The sequence below is a fragment of the Malaclemys terrapin genome, chromosome 16 (genome assembly GCF_027887155.1).
Source record: "Malaclemys terrapin pileata isolate rMalTer1 chromosome 16, rMalTer1.hap1, whole genome shotgun sequence".
In the NCBI taxonomy this organism is placed as follows: Eukaryota; Metazoa; Chordata; order Testudines; family Emydidae; genus Malaclemys; species Malaclemys terrapin.
The window spans coordinates 11,656,955-11,675,098 of NC_071520.1; the positions used below are offsets into that span (position 1 = coordinate 11,656,955).

Genomic DNA, 18,144 nt, shown 5'->3' on the forward strand with positions numbered 1-18,144 from the left:
GCTGGTAGAATTGACTTTATTTACAGAATGTTTTGGGAAGTGTCAAGTTAAAAATTTGAGTAGTTTTACAAAGATGGGCTGTGATTGTATGTTTTATATCACTGACCTTGAGTGAGTATGAGTAACAACCAGTGAGAGACTTTATACTAAATATTGGTGATCCCCATCGATTCCATATTAAGGATGCCCACCTGTTCTTTCTGCACAAAAGTCTCTACTTATCTGAAACTTCCTACAGCTTGCTGGCTGATTATAGTACAGTTGGTGATTTTTCTGCTGCTGGTTTTACAGTCAGAAGAGCAAATCCTGGTGATAATTTTGAGTTTGCTTTCATCTTTAAAATAAAGGGTACAATGTCTGATAAGTAGGTAAGACAGTAGTACTAGACTTCCAGTGAGAAAGTGAATGCAGGAACCCTGCAGTAGAAGGAAGGAATACACATACTAACTGTTCAGAAAAAAAAAAAAGAAGCACAGGTTTTAAACAAAAAAAACCCCCCACACACCACCACACAACCCTTTCTAAAAACAAATATACAGTAGGCTCACAGAACAGCTTCACCCCTCAAAACAAGGAAAAAAAGCAAAGCCAGATTTCACAGTAACTGCATCAATAGATGCATGCTAGATTGGGACAGGGAACTGGGACTCCCCTCTACAAGTAGAGCTGGAGACAGCTACAGTAACTTGTTCTATGCTATGGTTAATGTGAAGAATTGGGGGTTTGAGGAAGAGTAAGAATGTTAAAGGCTCAAGTTGTTGACCTTTAACTTTGGAAGATCCATATTAAAATAATGCAGCTAAACAAGAGGACTAGAGCCAACCCTGCTGTGAGCACTATGACAACTAATACAGGATGCATTTACCTTGACTAAATATGGAACTGTGTGCAAAGTCTTGGACTGCAGACTCAAGGTCTGACCCTTTTGGATTACTGCACCAGGTCTCATCTTTGAAGCAGTTTCAAGAAACTAAACTATTCCCGCCTTTGATGGAAAAAACACAAGGAATCAGACATTTGTTGGACAAGGAGCAAGTTGTGGGCTTTTACTTTAACTACACTGAATCTGCACATTACATAAGACAAGGAGAAATGTGCTCGGAGAGGGAGACGTGAGAAACAGCGAGAAGAGAGAAATCAGCTTTATCTTGTTCACTCACACACTTGGCATTTGCAACTTTAATCTTAAACAAATAAGTTCCACATGTACAATGGAGCGATCCAAACCATAGGCACAACTAAAGCTCAACTTATCAGCTACTCTTATGTACAGCTGTATAGGTTCAAAAAAGCTATCCTAGGTATATATACAAAAGATGGTTTATACACAAGTTTGTACACAAGGGTCTATACATTTAATTTTCTGCAGGAGGAACCCTTAGCTGCTCCCTCTACACCAGAGGATATCAGCACTTCATTCACATATTTTACAAAAACAAAAAATAGACATTTCCAGGATTAAACTGGCTTTGTATTGCATCTAAATGTCTTCAGGCTTCATGGTTCAAGCCATATGGATCCTTCAGTCTTGACCCAGACATGGAGACCAGGACAGGTGCCATGTGCTTTAGTCTCTTGAAAAGAAGTTCTGCACAGAGTGCTAAAAATAAAAGCCCCAAAACAAACCGGTGAAGCACAATGTATACTATCAGGACTCTTTTTCCAGTCTAAAGAAACAGCTACCCATCCTCGAAGAGGTCACTGCTCACTGCCGATATTCCAGTTCATCTACACTGATGACTTTGGATGGCATGGAAGGGAGGGGCTGCTGCAAAACATCTGAACCAAACCATTTTGCAAGGCCAATAGGAGAACCACTCCTCTGGCTGGTGCGATGGTCAAGCTGTGAGTGTACATGAGGCAGTCCAGTCCGAGATGGCACATTCTGAGGGGTGGTTTGCACACCAACAGCAGATCCCTGTGCTCCAGAGGCTGGAGAATGGAGAACTATTAGGAGGTAGAAAAAGAGCAGAGTTAAGGCCAGGAAACCCTTTTTCAGTCTTAAGAAGAATTGTGAATGAACAGCTAATATGGAAACTGGACAGGGCAAATGTGAGCTACTATGGCAGGGGTCGGCAACCTTTCAGAAGTGGTGTGCTGAGTCTTCGTTTATTCACTCCAATTTAAGGTTTTGCGTGCCAGTAATACATTGATGTTTTTAGAAGGTCTCTTTCTATAAGTCTATAATATATAACTAAACCATTGTTGTATGTAAAGTAAATAAGGTTTTTAAAATGTTTAAGACGCTTCATTTAAAATTAAAATGCAGAGCCCCCCTGGACCCAGTGACCAGGATCTGGGCAGCGTGAGTGCCACTGAAAATCAGCTCGCATGCTGCCTTTGGCATGCGTGCCATAGGTTGCCTACCCCTGTACTATGGAGTTCAGTATTTTCCTAGGCTAATAACTACATGTTGATCATATTGATGCTACTGTGCAGTAGCATTGGTCAACTCCAATTAGTACATTGACGACTAGAGAGAACCACATCCAGATCTCAGCTGAAAGACTATCAGCATGAATGTTAATCTCAAAGATTAAAGGAGTAATAAGAGTTGGGTTATCTGAGGCCCCCAAAATAAGGGGGGGGAAAAGGTAAAGAGGCTGCTCAGCCTCTGTAGGTGATAGAGGCACTAATTGTGCCACAGGAGGCTAAAAACCCCACTCCATCAGCTGAAGGCAAAAAGAGTCACCTCATGATCCAGAGAGTGTAGTCATGCTACAGTTAAGTGGAAAGGAAGGTTCAGACTTTCAAAGCGATCTTGGGAATTTACATTCTCCCCTGAAGCCTAGTTCTCATGGATGACAGTTTCCTAAATAGCTTTGAAAGTTTTAACTGTAGCATACAGATACCAGGTACCTTCAGTTAGCTAAGTTCATTAATTGAACATGGGACAGTACAAAGAAGTTCCTAGGGTGCAGATTAGTCAGGTCTAGAAGGCCATAATTATCTTGGGTTCTCTTGTTTAACCTACCTGATCGCTGTAGTTGCTGTTGCATCATTGCCAGCTGCAGAGGTGTCCCAGAGCGTGGGTTTAAGAGGTGATGGCCAGCTGTTGGTAATGGATAAAAAGGCTGGCCCAGGATGGGAGTAGATATTCCCTGTATGTGAGACAAGTCCACCCCTGGAGGAATCATACCTATTGATTAGACAAGGTTGGGGGGTGGGGGGGGAAGGCCCATTACTTTATTAAAGTGTCAGAAATATAAACAGAGGAGCTTCATTTGAAAGGCACACTTGTTTAGCAATTGCTGGTTTGTGAGAGTACTGTCAGTCTTATGAAAGGAGTTTGTTGTAATAGGGAAAATAGCCTATTTGTGGCAATCACCACACATCTTAGTCTAGCATTATGTAAGGGTGTCAGTGCTTAAGAGGCCAAGAACAAGTTTATTCTGAAGTTTCACCCTAGCAATTAAGTGGTATAAGTAAGAGGATTACCTGCTTGCAGCAGAGGAAGATGTTGTGGATGCATCCCCTGTGCCAGCATCCTCTGGACCAATCCTGGATGCAGTTGATGAGTAGGTCGTACAATTGGTACATGGGGAACAAGGGGTACCTGGTGAACAGGACGAAGGAAGGGAGACCCTGGTACAGGGGAGGCTGTAGGAGTCTTTCTGCCAGTTGATTTAGGCCTGTAGTCTTGTTCTTTGGTGCAACGGTTTGGCTGAGAAAGCGGTGTAGAACATGCAGAGCGTTGCAATGCAGCTAGTTTGGAACTTATAGCAGGTGAAGTATCTTGGTCTGCATTCTCCACCAAGCTAGCTGATAGTAAGTTATCTGTAGTCAAATTAAAATAGGACTTAAATCTGATTTCTAGTTGTGCAATGTACAAAAGGCAGAAATGTCTTAAAGCTAGGTAAGGTATTTGCTAGACTATCAATTACAAGTCTGGAAGATATACAAGAGTGAGCTTAGTCAGATGTCTTCCTACCACTTCCCTCATCTTTCCTGGATTCCTTCAGAAGTCAAAGGAAAGTTGAGGAGGCAATGATGAGAAAGGAGTCAGTATTTGAGTTTGACAAGAGTGGATATTTTTTTTTTTTTTTTTTTTTAATAGTGTCTCAGCTTTATTAAATTCATGCTGAAATACTGACAAGCTAGGTCTAAAAACCTAGTTCAGTACAGGAATATCCCTCAAACCCAGGTTCTTCAGATTAGCTATATGAGCGTACTAACAATGCCCTTATAGCTCCAGGATTGGATGCAGTCTTTACTGCTAGAGGAGCATGCCTGGAAATCTATTTTGTTTTTTTAAATAGAAAATCCGGGTTGGAAGGGACCTCAGGAGGTCATCTAGTCCAACCCCCTGCTCAAAGCAGGATCAATCCCCAGACAGATTTTTGCCCCGATCCTTAAATGGCTCCCTCAAGGATTGAACTCACAACCCTGGGTTTAGCAGGCCAATGCTCAAACCACTGAGCTACCCCTTCCCCCAGTTGACAGGTTAATTTAGAAATACAGCTAGATTTGACAAAGTGATACTTGGAAGAACTAAGTTTGTATTCTTGGGGATAGACATTCAGTCTTAGAACTACTGGAATTAATCACATGCAAATTGGAGGCAGTCCTTACTTTTTGGGGGGGCGGGAGGGAGGAAGAAAAACAACAACAAAAACCACCACAAAAGAATGCACAGGATTATCAGTTTTCCCAAAGATGAAAAGTTTACAGGCAAGACAAGCTTCTCATCTAGTAAGCCAACTTCCACAAAAATTTAACTGGTAGAAAGTAGAAATGAAGAAGGGTCAACAAGTGTGTTAAGGAATAATAGTTACACAGGAGGAAATTCCTGCATATCCTGGTAACCAAGGGCAGTGTTAACTGAGGATGCCATGTCCACTAATGTTTAGTGAAGGTGGAGAGACCCAAGCTGCAGCTTTTCAGATCTTACATGGTCTCTCCTCTCTTCACATAGTACACTCCTCCATTGCAGCAACCTCTAAGCCCAGTCCTCCATCAGTCTATACTCATGCCAGTTTTAAGGTTAGTGGTTTAACAATTACTTCAGACCCCAGCTCAATTTTATAGTCAAGTTACAAAGTTAATCAGTGGATGGAACCTAACCATAGGAGATAGCACCTCTTACTCAGATGTTTCTGTCAGGCTAGTTACATCTTGCCACATTAATTTCCAAAATATGATGTGTGAGGGGTAGATGTTTTACCCAGGTATTCATCTTAAAGAAATCTTGTCTGGCTCTTGATGCCATTATAACCCCCTTCACCCCTGCAATCTTCCATATAAATCCTACAAGGTGCAGCTGAGGTATTAATAAAACTGCTACTGGATCACTGGGGGAGTTAGAAAGCCATCTTTTACCATGATCTATTTAGTCAGCTGAAATGACTGTCAAAGGGAGTAGAGAAAAGGGCCATTATTTCATTAGTGACAGGTCAGAGGTAGTTGCAGAATCTTCACAATATAAATTTCTCAGTTCCAGTTTACCCTTCTACCATGCTATTTTTATTGCTCAAAATAGCAATTGGTTGACTATTTCTTCTTAACTTCTCTGGACATCCTTTAAGCAAGGTGACAATCTGCACAATAAAATCTCAACTGGCAGAGCAGTCATTTAAGGGCAGTCTTAAGAGTTCTAGATTGCACCTGATCCAAGAACTCTCAAATAAGGTAGCATGATGGCATGGCTGGCTCCTAACATGGTAACATACACAATTCCTACTGAACCAACATACCCTTTTCTAATAGGTAGAGGCCAAAAAACCCTGTTTGCAAGTCTAAGCCATCAGCATTTAGATTTTCGGGACATCCTTTTAGACACCACTGTGCAACTATATCCAAGAGGATCTGACCTTAAGGAAAAGTGAGTTATCAAAGCCCACAGTGGTGGAATTTTGCTCAGGGAGAGGCAAGCTAGCTTCCTAGTAAGAGGTACAGGAAGTTTGAAGTACACCTTCATAAACACACTGTCCTGAGGTTGGGAATGTCTTAACACTACTTTAGAGGACCAGACTTGAATTTAAGGAGCAGGAATTCACAGCTTTGATTCTAGCCGTGTGTATTGGTGAATCCGCCTTCAAGAACAAAGCATTACAGTACCTTCGTGTGCCCTTTGACCTTCATCTTTACTATCATTGGCTTTCATTTTCCCAGAAACTGGCTCCTCCTTATTTTTTTCTTTGCTTTCATACATCTTACGAATCACTGAGGTAGGTGTGAAGGAAGGAGAGAGCTGTGAAAAGAATAACTGATTGTGAGCAAATGATCTCTTGTACTAACTGTTCTGGGTATTAGGCATTATATCTGTTAAGTGTGCAAATGCAGAATCTTTTTTTTCTGCAACCCTGCACAAGGTCACATGTATCCCAGTAATCATATTTTCCCCTTCAAATAAACATTCCCCACCTAAAGTCAAAGTTTCCTGTCATGTCTAATGTAGTTGAGCCCCCAACCCCAAGATTTTTTGCTTGTCTTCACTATTCTGGGTTTATTTTCCACTTTTTCTTATAAATCTTTACCCAAGGTTTGCAGAAGTGCATGAGTTTACTTTGTACCAGAAGAGCCCAGAGATTATTAGAACAAAGGTTCTCATTGTTTATACTTAAGGATTGGTCTGCACTTGAAAGGCAATTCAGATTAAGAGAGGATATGAATTTAAAGCACAGTAGCTATTACTGAATAATTCCATGGGGTGACAAGAGGGCCTTATTCTGGTTTAGCTCTAATCCACCTTCAGTGACTAACTCCCAGTGTAGACAGGCCCTTAGATTCTCACGAAAGACACTTCCCCTTCCAAATTACACATCTTTGTGGAAACTGTAACAATTGCTTACATGGAACCAGTTATTAGGAAGGTGTAATTTTAGCTGTTTGATGCAGCAGCTTGAAAGAACCAGAATGTGGTGGCCAGAGTTCTTGCCATGGGCCACCAGCAAGTGCTCTGCAGACCAGCTGGGGAACTAGTGTCTTTGTATCAAGGGGGGACTTTTCTATACTGTAGTGCATATTTTACTTAAATTCTTAAATGTCAAAAATCTTTATTTTTGTTCAATTGTGGATTAACTGATCACAAAACTACTTTCATAGACTTAAGTTCTACATAAATTCAGTTGAATTTATTACCACTAATTGTTTCTACTGAAGGCCCAAATTCAAGAGTTATTACAATTCTAGGTTCTTAACTCATGATCTGATAGACTGGGGTGTGCAAACTTTTTGACCTGAGGGCCACATCAGAGTTCTGAAACTGTATGGGGGGCTGGGTAGGGAAGGCTGTGCCTCCCCAGACAGCCTGGCCTCTGCCCCCTCTGCTCACTCCCACTTCCCACCAACTGCCCCCTCAGAATCCCTGACCCATCCAACCCCCTCCCTCCCAAATCTCCTTGTCCCAACTTCCCCCTCTCAGGACTCCCCCGCCCCAACCCTAACTGCCCCCCCTGGGGCCCCTTATCCAAACCCTCCTGCTCCCCACCCCCTTACCATGCTGCTCAGAGCACCAGGACTGGCAGCTGTGCTGCCCAGCTGGAGCCAGCTATGCCATCATGCTGCCCGGCAGGAACTCACAGCCCCACTGCCCAGAGTGCTGGCAGTACGGTGAGCTGAGGCTGTCGGGAAGGGGCCGGGGGCTAGCCTCCCAGGCCAGAAGCTCAAGGACTGGGCAGTACAGTCCCGTGGACCAGATGTGGCCCACGGGCTGTAGTTTGCCCACCTCTGTGATAGAGCACAAGTGCTTAGTATTTTCTTGTGGGAGAGAGAAGGGGGTCACACCCCCAAGTTGGGAACTCAAACATTCAGGCACTCATGTTAATCCTTAAAATTACGTTTTCATATTAAATCAATATATGAGAGGCTGAGGACATTGTTCCAAATCTAAGCGGTAATCCAAATGAGGTTAAGGAAATAGAATGACTAACCCTTGGATAACTATTGTATATGGCCATCTGACATGCCAATAGAGATTAACTCATCCCAGCCACAAATAGTTATTCTCAAACTTCATTAATCCAACCATAAGTTATTTACAACTACAGGGTATTTCAAGAATGGCTATTAGTATGCAGCTTTAACCCTCTTCCTCTCCATATTAAGGAAAAATTAACATTGATGCAAGTACTGACCATGCTAGTGATGGATGCAGCAGGGGCTGGAGAAGATGCATTCCCTCTGTGGCCTGGTGCCGGAGACTTAGTCACTCGCTGTTGCCTATGAACAGACATGAATGTTAAGAGGCCAAGGCAGCATTAGAGTGTCTTGGTAATCCTGCTTTTCACCTTTTTGATGCTAAAAATAGGTACAATTTAGGATATACCAAAGTTAGTGACTGCCCAGGTATCAATGCAGTATTTCCAAAGTTCACCCTTTATAGATCACGCTGCCATTTAAATGCCAGTAATCATTGTTTTGATGCAGGAAATGAATTAACTAGTCATTGTGCTGTTCAAGAAAAGCAAAGCCTGTACAGCTGATTTTTCCTATCACTATTTTCACTTATGGGTAAAGGAGGACTGTAGATTCAATTTTCTATCGAGTAGTTTTGGTGTTTAAAATAAGATTTTCACAGTCTTCACTATAGTTTGGTCTTTAAGTTTATTCAGAAGCTAACGGCTATAAAATGTCATGCATCTTCCGGTAGTTCTAGTTTTTTTGGCTTCGGATTCTACAAGTTCTAATTACATTAAAAGTAGGCTCTCAAGATGGGTGCTTTGCTGTAAAGGGTGTTTAACAATATACCTCTGTCCATGAAAGCCAGCCAAGATGCTAGACAATCAGCCTTCAAGGTGGACATTGCTATGACTACATAGTACAAGTCACCTGCTAAGAGGTTATATAGTAAAGTGGATGGCCTGTTTACCCACAAAGATACATATTTCATGCTATGCCTGAGCTCTATTGCTTAGAAAGCAAATTCCAAGATCAGCTTTATTTAGAACAAGGAGCAATGGTCTCAAGTTGCAGTGGGGGAGGTTTAGATTGGATATTAGGAAAACTTTTTCACTAGGAGGGTGGTGAAGCACTGCAATGGGTTACCTAGGGAGGTGGTGGAATCTCCTTCCTTAGAGGTTTTTAAGGTCAGGCTTGACAAAGCCCTGGCTGGGATGATTTAGTTGGGAATTGGTCTTGCTTTGAGCAAAGGATGCTCAAAGGATGTACTAGATGACCTCCTGAGATCCCTTCCAACCCTGATATTCTATGGACTCTATTACTTTGGCCTATGGCAATGCATACACTTGCACAGCCACAAGAACAAGGTGTTTTACACGTCAGCTGCAATTACAAGTTCAGGTTTTTCATATGATGTTTAGTAGGACTGTTTCTTTATCTTCCATGACATAAGTTCTGAAATCCTGTTTTCTAGTCTGGCACATTAATCCCCTTTAAATCACACCATAAGCCAATATAAACTTCCTGGCAATAAGGCTAGAATAGGTGCCTTGAAACCAAAGTACATCCATTATAGAGGAAGGGTAATTAGCTATTGGCTCCACTGAAGAGGAATGGGGCACAGAAAAGATGAAAGGCACACACTATCATAATTAAGCGTTTTCCAGTCAAGCAAGATTTTAGAATCTCACCTGTTCCTGAAGCCATCTCTGCTTTTGTCCATTTGTGGTTTGCCAAAACCTGGTTGGTAGAAATTTGCTGCCTGCATGGCTAAATCATGTGGTAGAGCTAGTCCCTCTAAGGCAGCTTGCTGCATCTCCAGTGGACTCATCTGAAGTCAAGGAGGAGGGGGCATTAGAATCTCAGTGAAGCCTATTTATTTTTTATCCCAGATCTTGCACTATTCCATAAAGGGAAATACAAAGGTTTGAAATAGTTGAGAGTATTCACAACTACAGAGTCAACAGGAGTGGCAGACATTTCAGTAAGTTCCTCTGAGGGTTAAACTTGCACCACTGAGTTACTGTCTCCAATTCATCTCAATACACTGTTGCAAAACTTTAAAAAACTACACATAGTTCTAAAGGCATTTTAGAATGGGCCCACTGGGCACATCAGTGTTTGTGTTATCAGACTGGGGTCAGGTCTTCACTATGGGGGGGGGGGGAGAAGGGCTGAATTTGACGTATCGCAGCCGACTTACCCCGCTGTAGGAACAGCGGCAAAATTGACCTCTGCGGCTTCCTGTCGACGGCGCTTACTCCCACCTCCACTGGTGGAGTAAGAGCATTGATTCGGGGATAGATTGTCGCATCCCAACGGGATGCGATAAATCGATCCGAGAGGTCGATCTCTACCCGCCGATTCAGGCGGGTAGTGTAGACCTAGCCTGGAAATGGCAAGTGCATTCTCAGGATCCAAGGCTGAAGCACATCTCCCCCAGGAATGCAAGAGTGAAGTGCTGAGTATCATGCTTCAAAGCTAAGGATTGATTCAACTAAAGTAGCATCTTCATGCAACTGCCAATATGAAAGAATTAGCATTCCATCATTCAAACCCCCTACATTCCCACTAGGTCCTGCAAGAAATGGGTAAAAAGGTGCTTAATAAATATTTAAGTTTCAGAAATCACTGAATCTAACCTGTGCAGCAACTGGGCTCATTGACTTCCGCATCCCCTGAAATGGATCACTGAGCAATTGCTGAGAACTTGGTCCAAAACCTACAGAATGACAGCAATTTTATCTACAAGTTTTAGAACAGACATTTATCTTCTGTTGACGCCAGCCCCCTCCCCAGTTACCTTCCTTGATTTAAAAGGTGGCTAGATGGGATTGCTTTTGAAGCGCCTCAATACCACTCCAGCTTACTTACAGATCTGTACAAAGCATCAAGGCATTTGCCTCAGCTGCCCCGGGAAACAAACTATGCTTTTTGCACTACAGAGTGCCGGCCAGTGCCTGAAAAAGTATTTTCTTGTTCATAGCACTGTGGTCTCCAGCAGAAAGCAAAATTAGTCTTTAATTTGCAGTACTATCAAGGTCCAACCCAGTCAGTTTGATTTTTCAGAATTTTGCATCAGCAGCAGATGGAATTCTTTAAAGAGGCAGAGACAGATGGCCCTTAAGGTGGTCACCCATTAAGTGTTAGATGCTGTCCAAAGTGATTCTCTGAATTCAGCTTTAAAAATTGAAATGTCAAAAGAAATCTGTCTCCTCTTCCCTATAAGAAGTTCTATGTGCTAGAAGCAGTCTTGCTTACCAATTGGTGAGGGGATCCTATGACGGAGGTAGTCTGCAGAAGCAGCCCGAGTTGGAAACACCTGTGAAATTGGAGGGGAAGGTGCTCTTTGGCTCAGCAAAGATGCTGCAGGTTCCAAGCCACCTATCAAGCCACTAAGAACATTGGATGAAGCAGGTCTGGCAATGGGTGGACCAAGAAGCTCCTTGGAGGAAAAGTAATGAATAGCTGTCATAAATATTGACTATAGTCTTCATACAATCTGCAGACAGTAGTACTTGTGCCACATTGACAGCTATACACATACTAAATAGCTTGACAGACTCACGGTACACACTTAAGTTTGATGGCCCATCTAGCCTCTCTTTCCTCATATGTTTGTTCTATTAAAAACAGTAAAATTAAAGTGATCTGAGAGTTCTGTTGCATGGAAAGGGTGAAGTTTTGCTCCAATACTCTGGACAATTGTCTGCAGCTATTTTTGAATGGCTAGTTCTCAATCTGGTCAGTGATTTAGCACGTCATCTCTCCTATACATTTCCCCCCCCCCACACACTTCTGTCTGGTGGGAATTAATCTGACTATTGAAGATCCCCATTGCAATCCACAAAACAGGTGTAAAAATCCCATTTTGGAATGATCTTCTGCTTCTCATACAGCAAAGAGTAAAGAAGCATTTCAAGGTGACAGTCTCAAAAAGAAATACCTGCAAAATGTTCTTTGGGAGAGGTTGGCCTGGGATCTCAGGAGGAGACAGCAAGTGGCTTTCAAGGCTTTGCTAAGAATTAAACAAAACAAAAGTAGTTGCTCACATCTGCAGGAAGTTTGTCAAGATTTGATTATTACAATAGAGGCTCAGAACCCACACCATTCCATAACCTAGGAGACATCCACCACAAGATGTAGTGATAAAGATCCTAGTACATACTTCATTAAGAGTCAAACCACCTTATCCCACTGATACATTATGAAATGATAATTAAGTCTTCTGATAAGCACTGCTAGCTAACCAGCTCAGATGGGTCCAAGTTAAAAATTGCTGATTGTAAGTCTGACTGAGGTCCAACAGATTTTCTAAACAGTGTCATTGAGTGCTCTCACAGTGCAGGCTTTACTAGCCGCTATCTGCTAAATTGATTAAGATACTATAACTAAATTTGTGAAATACTTTATTGAACTTTGTAAGTTAATGCTATAGTTGCCATAAGGAGGATAGGAAATTGTGGGTGACAAGGGAGTCAGTCCACCATATGAAAAGAGGCAAAATCTGATCTAGAACACCGAGTCCATTTCTGATGCACAAAATTGATTTTGATGCTTGCATGATAATCTATAGGGATGTAAAAATTAACCAAGTGATGAAATAAATTAAGATGCCTGACACTGCTTGCTATAAATCTTCCTACTTACCCAGTTTGCTTCTGATCAAATACAATGTTGAAGCTTGAATGAGTAGTCCAGCAAAACAAAAATACAAAATAATCTTGCCCTCTCATCCCTCTTTCCAGTATGTGGGAGTGACAATTATGTTGACATAAACTAATGTTGTACCAAGATTAAACTAACAGATAAGCAATTTTCATTTAAGATGTATAGTTACAAACTTTGTAACCTACAAGACTATATTCCTTGATAATTGTCAACATTTGGGAAATCAAAGGGTTTAATACTGGCACATGGAAAAGCCCTCCTTTTTCCTACAACTATCATGCACACACTCAAGTTCTTAATTTGTGCAATCCATTATCTCAGAGAAACTTCCAATTCCAGCAGAGAGACCACTACTGAATGAGAGCATTTATAGTGTAGGAAAACCTCTATTGCACTTGCATGGAAAGTTTCTTGTTCTAAGAGTCTTTAGAGACCTACAAGTCACAAACCCCAAACCTTCCAGGTACACCAGTTTATGCATGTTTGCAGATTGGAGAGAAAGACTGCACTGGACTAGATGAGACAGCTGAATTTTGTTAAAGCACAATAATGTGGTTCTTTTGAGAAGTGTCTAAAGACAGTAACCGTGAGTTGTGTGTCTCGGTGCCTTCAGGATTAACTATGCTCAGTTTTCACCACACGTTTTGCCATTTTAGCAAAATAAACCTGACTATAAAACTAGGCTCACAGCAATAGTTCTACAGGCCAAATTCATACCTCAAGTTACACTTCTGAAACCCCACTTTCTTAATTTTGCCTTCATATATGCTTCTGCATTGAAAGTTAGAAGTTGGACAAGTATAGTGAAGGGCATAAGTTAATCACTAGTAAGACTTCACAGGCTAAGAAAAATAAATGAAGTTGACTTTCAAATTCCAGGTTGTTTGCAAGGCTGGACATTTAGAAAAAAGCCACCTATCAACTGACACTTGATCTGAAGTTAAATAGAAATACATAAAACTCTGTATTAAACTTTGCCACCATTTTTACAATAACTAAAGATCCATTGGTTTAAAGTGCATTTCTAGTCTGAAGTCACAATGCATCAATACTTCCTACTGGATACAGAGATCACATTGGTTTTCTGAAAGATTAAGTTTCTAGTACAATTCTCAGTCTACCTCATGTTGGAGATGGTCATGATTTACTCCATTAAAGTAAAAGATGTATGTTAAATTTTAAACTAGCACAAGTCTGAGTCTTGTATACTGTATCTGTATTATCACAATTGTACAAATACTCATTGAAGCCAAGAGGTTTCAGAGCACCTATTACTGCTGTCATCTGAAGTATTGCAGGAAGCCAAATTGATCTCAGTTTTTCTACTAGCGAAACTGCCCCAAACACTTCCTCTAATACAAAGAGAGGAAACAAAGCAGTATTAGCTAGAGTTCTCTATGAAGTTATTAACACATGTGCTTTGTGCGATGTGCAACAGAACTAAATCAACAGAAAGATGTAAGTTGCCCAAGAAGTTATAACTTGAAGGGTTAAGACTAAGTGCAGAGATAAACCTTCTCCCCTAACTAAAATGGCCAATTCTTTTGTAGCATAAGATGTGATCTTTTATCAAGCAAGATCTAGAACTTTGCCTGTTAGCTTGTGGGTCAGACTGAGCAGTCTTTGTAAATCTTCAATAGAGGTCCACTTGTGTCTAATCAGGTGCTAGACTTCACTACTATTACATTTTAACTACCAGACGCTCTTAGGAGGTGTTTGGCTATTGACTAAACTGGAAAACATGCACATACCTCTTCTGGTCAGTGATCCCCTAAATGGAAGTGGTCCAGTTGCCAACATCTCCCAAAAAAAATCTCAATTACCAATTTAATTCTCAAAACTAGTATATTCACCATCACCCCATCGTATCCAACCAATGGTGAATATGAAAAGCAGGAGAGTCATGCTGAGGTGCTTCCAGTTCATTTCCTGTATCTTGTCACGAATCCATTTATATTTTAGTAACGTCAGGAATTTGTTACTTACATTGACCTTGGGCTGTGATGGTAGAGTCCCACTTGCCTTCATGCTGCTGACTAGTTTATTAAATGCAGACATATCTCCGTCTTTCTTGAGCTGTCTGGAGCCAGCCACATTCAGTGCTTCCTCCATCTGCTGTGCCATGAATGGAGTAGCAATTTTCCCCTCCTGGTCCATTTTCAGGCCTTTTAGCCCAGCTTCTACTTCTTCCACTGAAAGTACAACTCCTGAATGTGCTGAGAAGTGGAAGGGGAAGACAGTTAAACTAGGTGCTCACTTTACAAGCATATGCACCAGTGCATAGAAGGGGTGGGGATCTGGTCATGTGCCATGAATATGTGAAGCTAGTTCTGACTGTCACTTTTGTTTCAAACCACTGTTTGAGCTACATAATATTCTCATTCAAATTAAAAATAACCTGAGCCGTGAACAATAAGCACAAAAATCTTTACAAGCATCTTTAATTTTAGCTGAAGTTTTTAGCTCTCCTTTCTCTTGGGACTTGGAAGTTTAGGAAGGGAAGACATTTCATTCTGCAGTTTTGACAGTGGATTCTTAGCAGGAAGTACAGTCAGCAAATGTATTAGTGAGATTTTTTTTAAATATAGATTCTTGTAGATTTAAATAAAGTCATTTGCTATTGTGTTACAAGTATGTATAGATTATAATTTGTCTTATACTTCAGGAAACCAGACTTTTACAGCCATATAAGTGATGGCTATTGTTTGAAGAGAAAATACATACCTGGAAATCTACATACTTTAGACAATCACATGATTAGAATTTGAGCTGCATACATTTTCAACTGGGCTTAAGTTTCCCAAAGAAAACTAAAGCCATTATGGATCATGGGAAAGATTTCTAGAAACACCAACAAAATAAGGAACAAGCATCAGTAAGTACTGCTTATTTTCTCCGTATACCAGTTCCTGACATCCTTTGGTTATGCACTGATGTGAACAGATGGCAACATATGGGTACCTTGAAGAATAAGGAAGGAAAATATAGGAATGTCCAATGGGTTTCTGTAAGAGATGCTGATCTGGAAACAAGTAGACTTACTGGAAATATGGCCATGAGGCAGGAGAGGGACAACACAGCACACCACACTATTCTAACATGCACTACAGGGCATGAGGAAAAGAGCTGAATGCTGGAGGACAGACTAACCAATAGAGAGAAAACACCAAAATTTCTCAAGTGCTTGATTAATATTTTATCATTGGGGACCCCCATGTCAGGTACTTTGACATGAGTGAACAGAAGTCTGCTCCGTAATTTGTATGTCTTTATCCTTGTTCTGTGATGAATACGTAACAATTAGAAGGCTGTTGTGGTAAAGGTCGACGTCTGAGCAGAATTCAACATTCAGACTTAGTTCAATATTTGTAAGCCAAATTGGGGAGAGCTTTCCTCCAATGTTCACCAGGCACTTCCTGCTCCCCAAACTGGGATGCTGGTCAGAAGTGTTTACAATACTTTTGTTGGATGAATTCCTGTTCCTCCATATTTCCATCACTCAAATCAGGCAGCCTTTCAAGCTTTGCTCAGCACAGCTATTTAAAATTTACATGGCAATACATGCTGCTTGCCAATAAGACTGAAAGATTTGGAAATTAAACCTCAAGTTTCACAACAGTATGTGCACTTATGTTCAGTTTGCATATGCACATACAACAGGCCCAATGAGCATGCAAATTGGCAGTGTGCATGCACTTAAACCTGTGCCTAGTTAATTCTAGTAAATAGATTCAGTGCCAGTTTTAACATTGAAAAGGTTACATCTGACTTCAGTAGAATAGAAGCACTATGGAAGGAATCAATTCCCTTCTTAATTAGATATTGGTTTAACATCGGATACAGAAATAAAAGTCAGTTCCAATCCTGTGTTGCATTCCTACACTACTGGAGTTACTTTTCACTAGTAAAGCTGCTACTGAAAACATGTTTATGAGCCACAATTCTTTGAAGAGTTAAGTGAACTTTTAGACTATTGTGCCAGAAGTGTTGGGTACAGTTTCCTGAAATGGTTTATGGGAAGTTTTACCAGATATACCTGAAAAAGCTGCTCTGGGCCCTCATACACCTTAAAGCATGCAAACCTTTCATTGGTCCCATTTTAGATACGGAGACTTCCAGGATCACTTTGTGATCAGTATACAGGTAGTTGGCAAAAATAACTCACGGTGCAGGTTTTAGGAAGAGCTGCATAATAGAAATTTAAGTGTCAAGTAAATGTAGGACTGCTGACATTTTACCACGGTCTCTAATGTGAAGACCAGTTTAGATGCCAGGAACAGTAAAGCTGGAAACCCATTTACACACCAAGATTTGCACAATTTTGATGTATTAAAGTAGCACAGGCTAATGAGCATGTTCATGATGAAAATCCTGCTGATGTCATCCTATGATTAGGATGGAAGAGTCAGTGATGGTATCAACGTAACAGATTTGTGGGCCAGAGGGTTTTCTGAAGTGTAAGTAAACTTGTAGTACTTCCTACTTCTGAACCTCAGTTATCAAGGCTTGCCAGATCAAGGCAAAAGGTTTTCCAGAATGCCACCACAGGAACGCCACAATATCTGAAGAGGCACTTACTGCTCTCTCTAAGCTTTTCCTTGTTGGCTGAAAGACTTGAGAGGAGAGGTTTTAAGTCCACTTTGGCTTTCTGTAGCATCTCAAGGATGTCCACTTTGTTTTCAGAATGGTCTTCCAGTGGAATGGGAGCAAAGTAGTTTCCAGGGTTCTGGCCAGGGGAGAGAATGGCTTGCTCTAGACCTGAAACAGCAAAACCAGGAGCACTGCCACATCAGTTTACCAACTAAATGTCTCAAGATGACTACATACTGGCTACTAAGATTAATACTTCACTGAAAACTGACTCACACCCCCTGCCTGAGATCAGCTGGAAAATAGAGAAGTGATGAGACCTTTTGCAGACAAGACTAAGAAGCTGTATACTCCAGCTACTTCCAAAAGGACATTTTTTGACTGATTAAACTGGAAAAGTTAATTACCTTATATCCTTATCTACCATGTTCTCACTGAAAGAATGGACAGAAAAAAGTGTGAAGACATGAGTACAGAGATTAAAGGACACTACAAAAGTTAGACAATTTTACCTGCTAGCCTCTCCAGTTCTTCATGTGGTGTGGATCTCAGGCTGCTAGAGTGACTTCCAGAACGACTAGGATTAGAGAACCACCTACTGAACCTGCTAGAAGACATCGAACCTTCCCCCAGCACATCCTCTATCATCTATATTATGGGGAAAAAAAGAAAGTTTTAGACAACAGTCTTAACAGGAGAAAGAATGGGAGGGTTTGATATACAAAAGAGACACTTACTGTAGAACATGTAAAATTCCTTTGCTGCTGCTGACCTGAAGTTACACTCCCAGAATATTGGATTTGGAGTATGTTTTAAGCTACCATTTGTTTCCCCCTCCCCGAAGTTGCACCATATTTCTGTGTAACCAGTGTGTTGGTATAATCAATCATGCATTTTCTATCTGTACAAAATGAAGTCTGTTCCATATTTTATATTCTGCAACTGTCTGATTAAGCTATTATTGCAAATTCCACTGTACCAGAACAGCTGACAGATGAATATTCAATTGCCAGAATCTTCAGTCATTGGTCCAAAAATTAGCCC

General features: G+C 41.0%; 1 protein-coding gene across 2 annotated transcripts in view; it reads right to left on the reverse strand.

Moving 5' to 3' along the window:
• The window catches only part of EIF4ENIF1 (eukaryotic translation initiation factor 4E nuclear import factor 1), a 38,110-nt gene continuing 19,966 nt past the window's right edge, over nt 1-18,144 (reverse strand). Inside the window, exons 8-19 of one of the 2 annotated variants that reach the window (XM_054006099.1) lie at nt 17,613-17,748; nt 17,089-17,268; nt 14,497-14,726; nt 11,786-11,857; nt 11,101-11,284; nt 10,482-10,561; nt 9,531-9,670; nt 8,076-8,160; nt 6,058-6,190; nt 3,439-3,777; nt 2,975-3,139; nt 1-1,947 (exon numbers count right to left, since the gene is read on the reverse strand). In XM_054006099.1, the coding sequence (XP_053862074.1) occupies nt 1,706-1,947; nt 2,975-3,139; nt 3,439-3,777; nt 6,058-6,190; nt 8,076-8,160; nt 9,531-9,670; nt 10,482-10,561; nt 11,101-11,284; nt 11,786-11,857; nt 14,497-14,726; nt 17,089-17,268; nt 17,613-17,748 (1,986 nt within the window). In that variant the 3' untranslated portion in view covers nt 1-1,705. The remainder of the gene's footprint in view (nt 1,948-2,974; nt 3,140-3,438; nt 3,778-6,057; nt 6,191-8,075; nt 8,161-9,530; nt 9,671-10,481; nt 10,562-11,100; nt 11,285-11,785; nt 11,858-14,496; nt 14,727-17,088; nt 17,269-17,612; nt 17,749-18,144) is intronic. The other variant, XM_054006100.1, reaches the window with a different exon arrangement.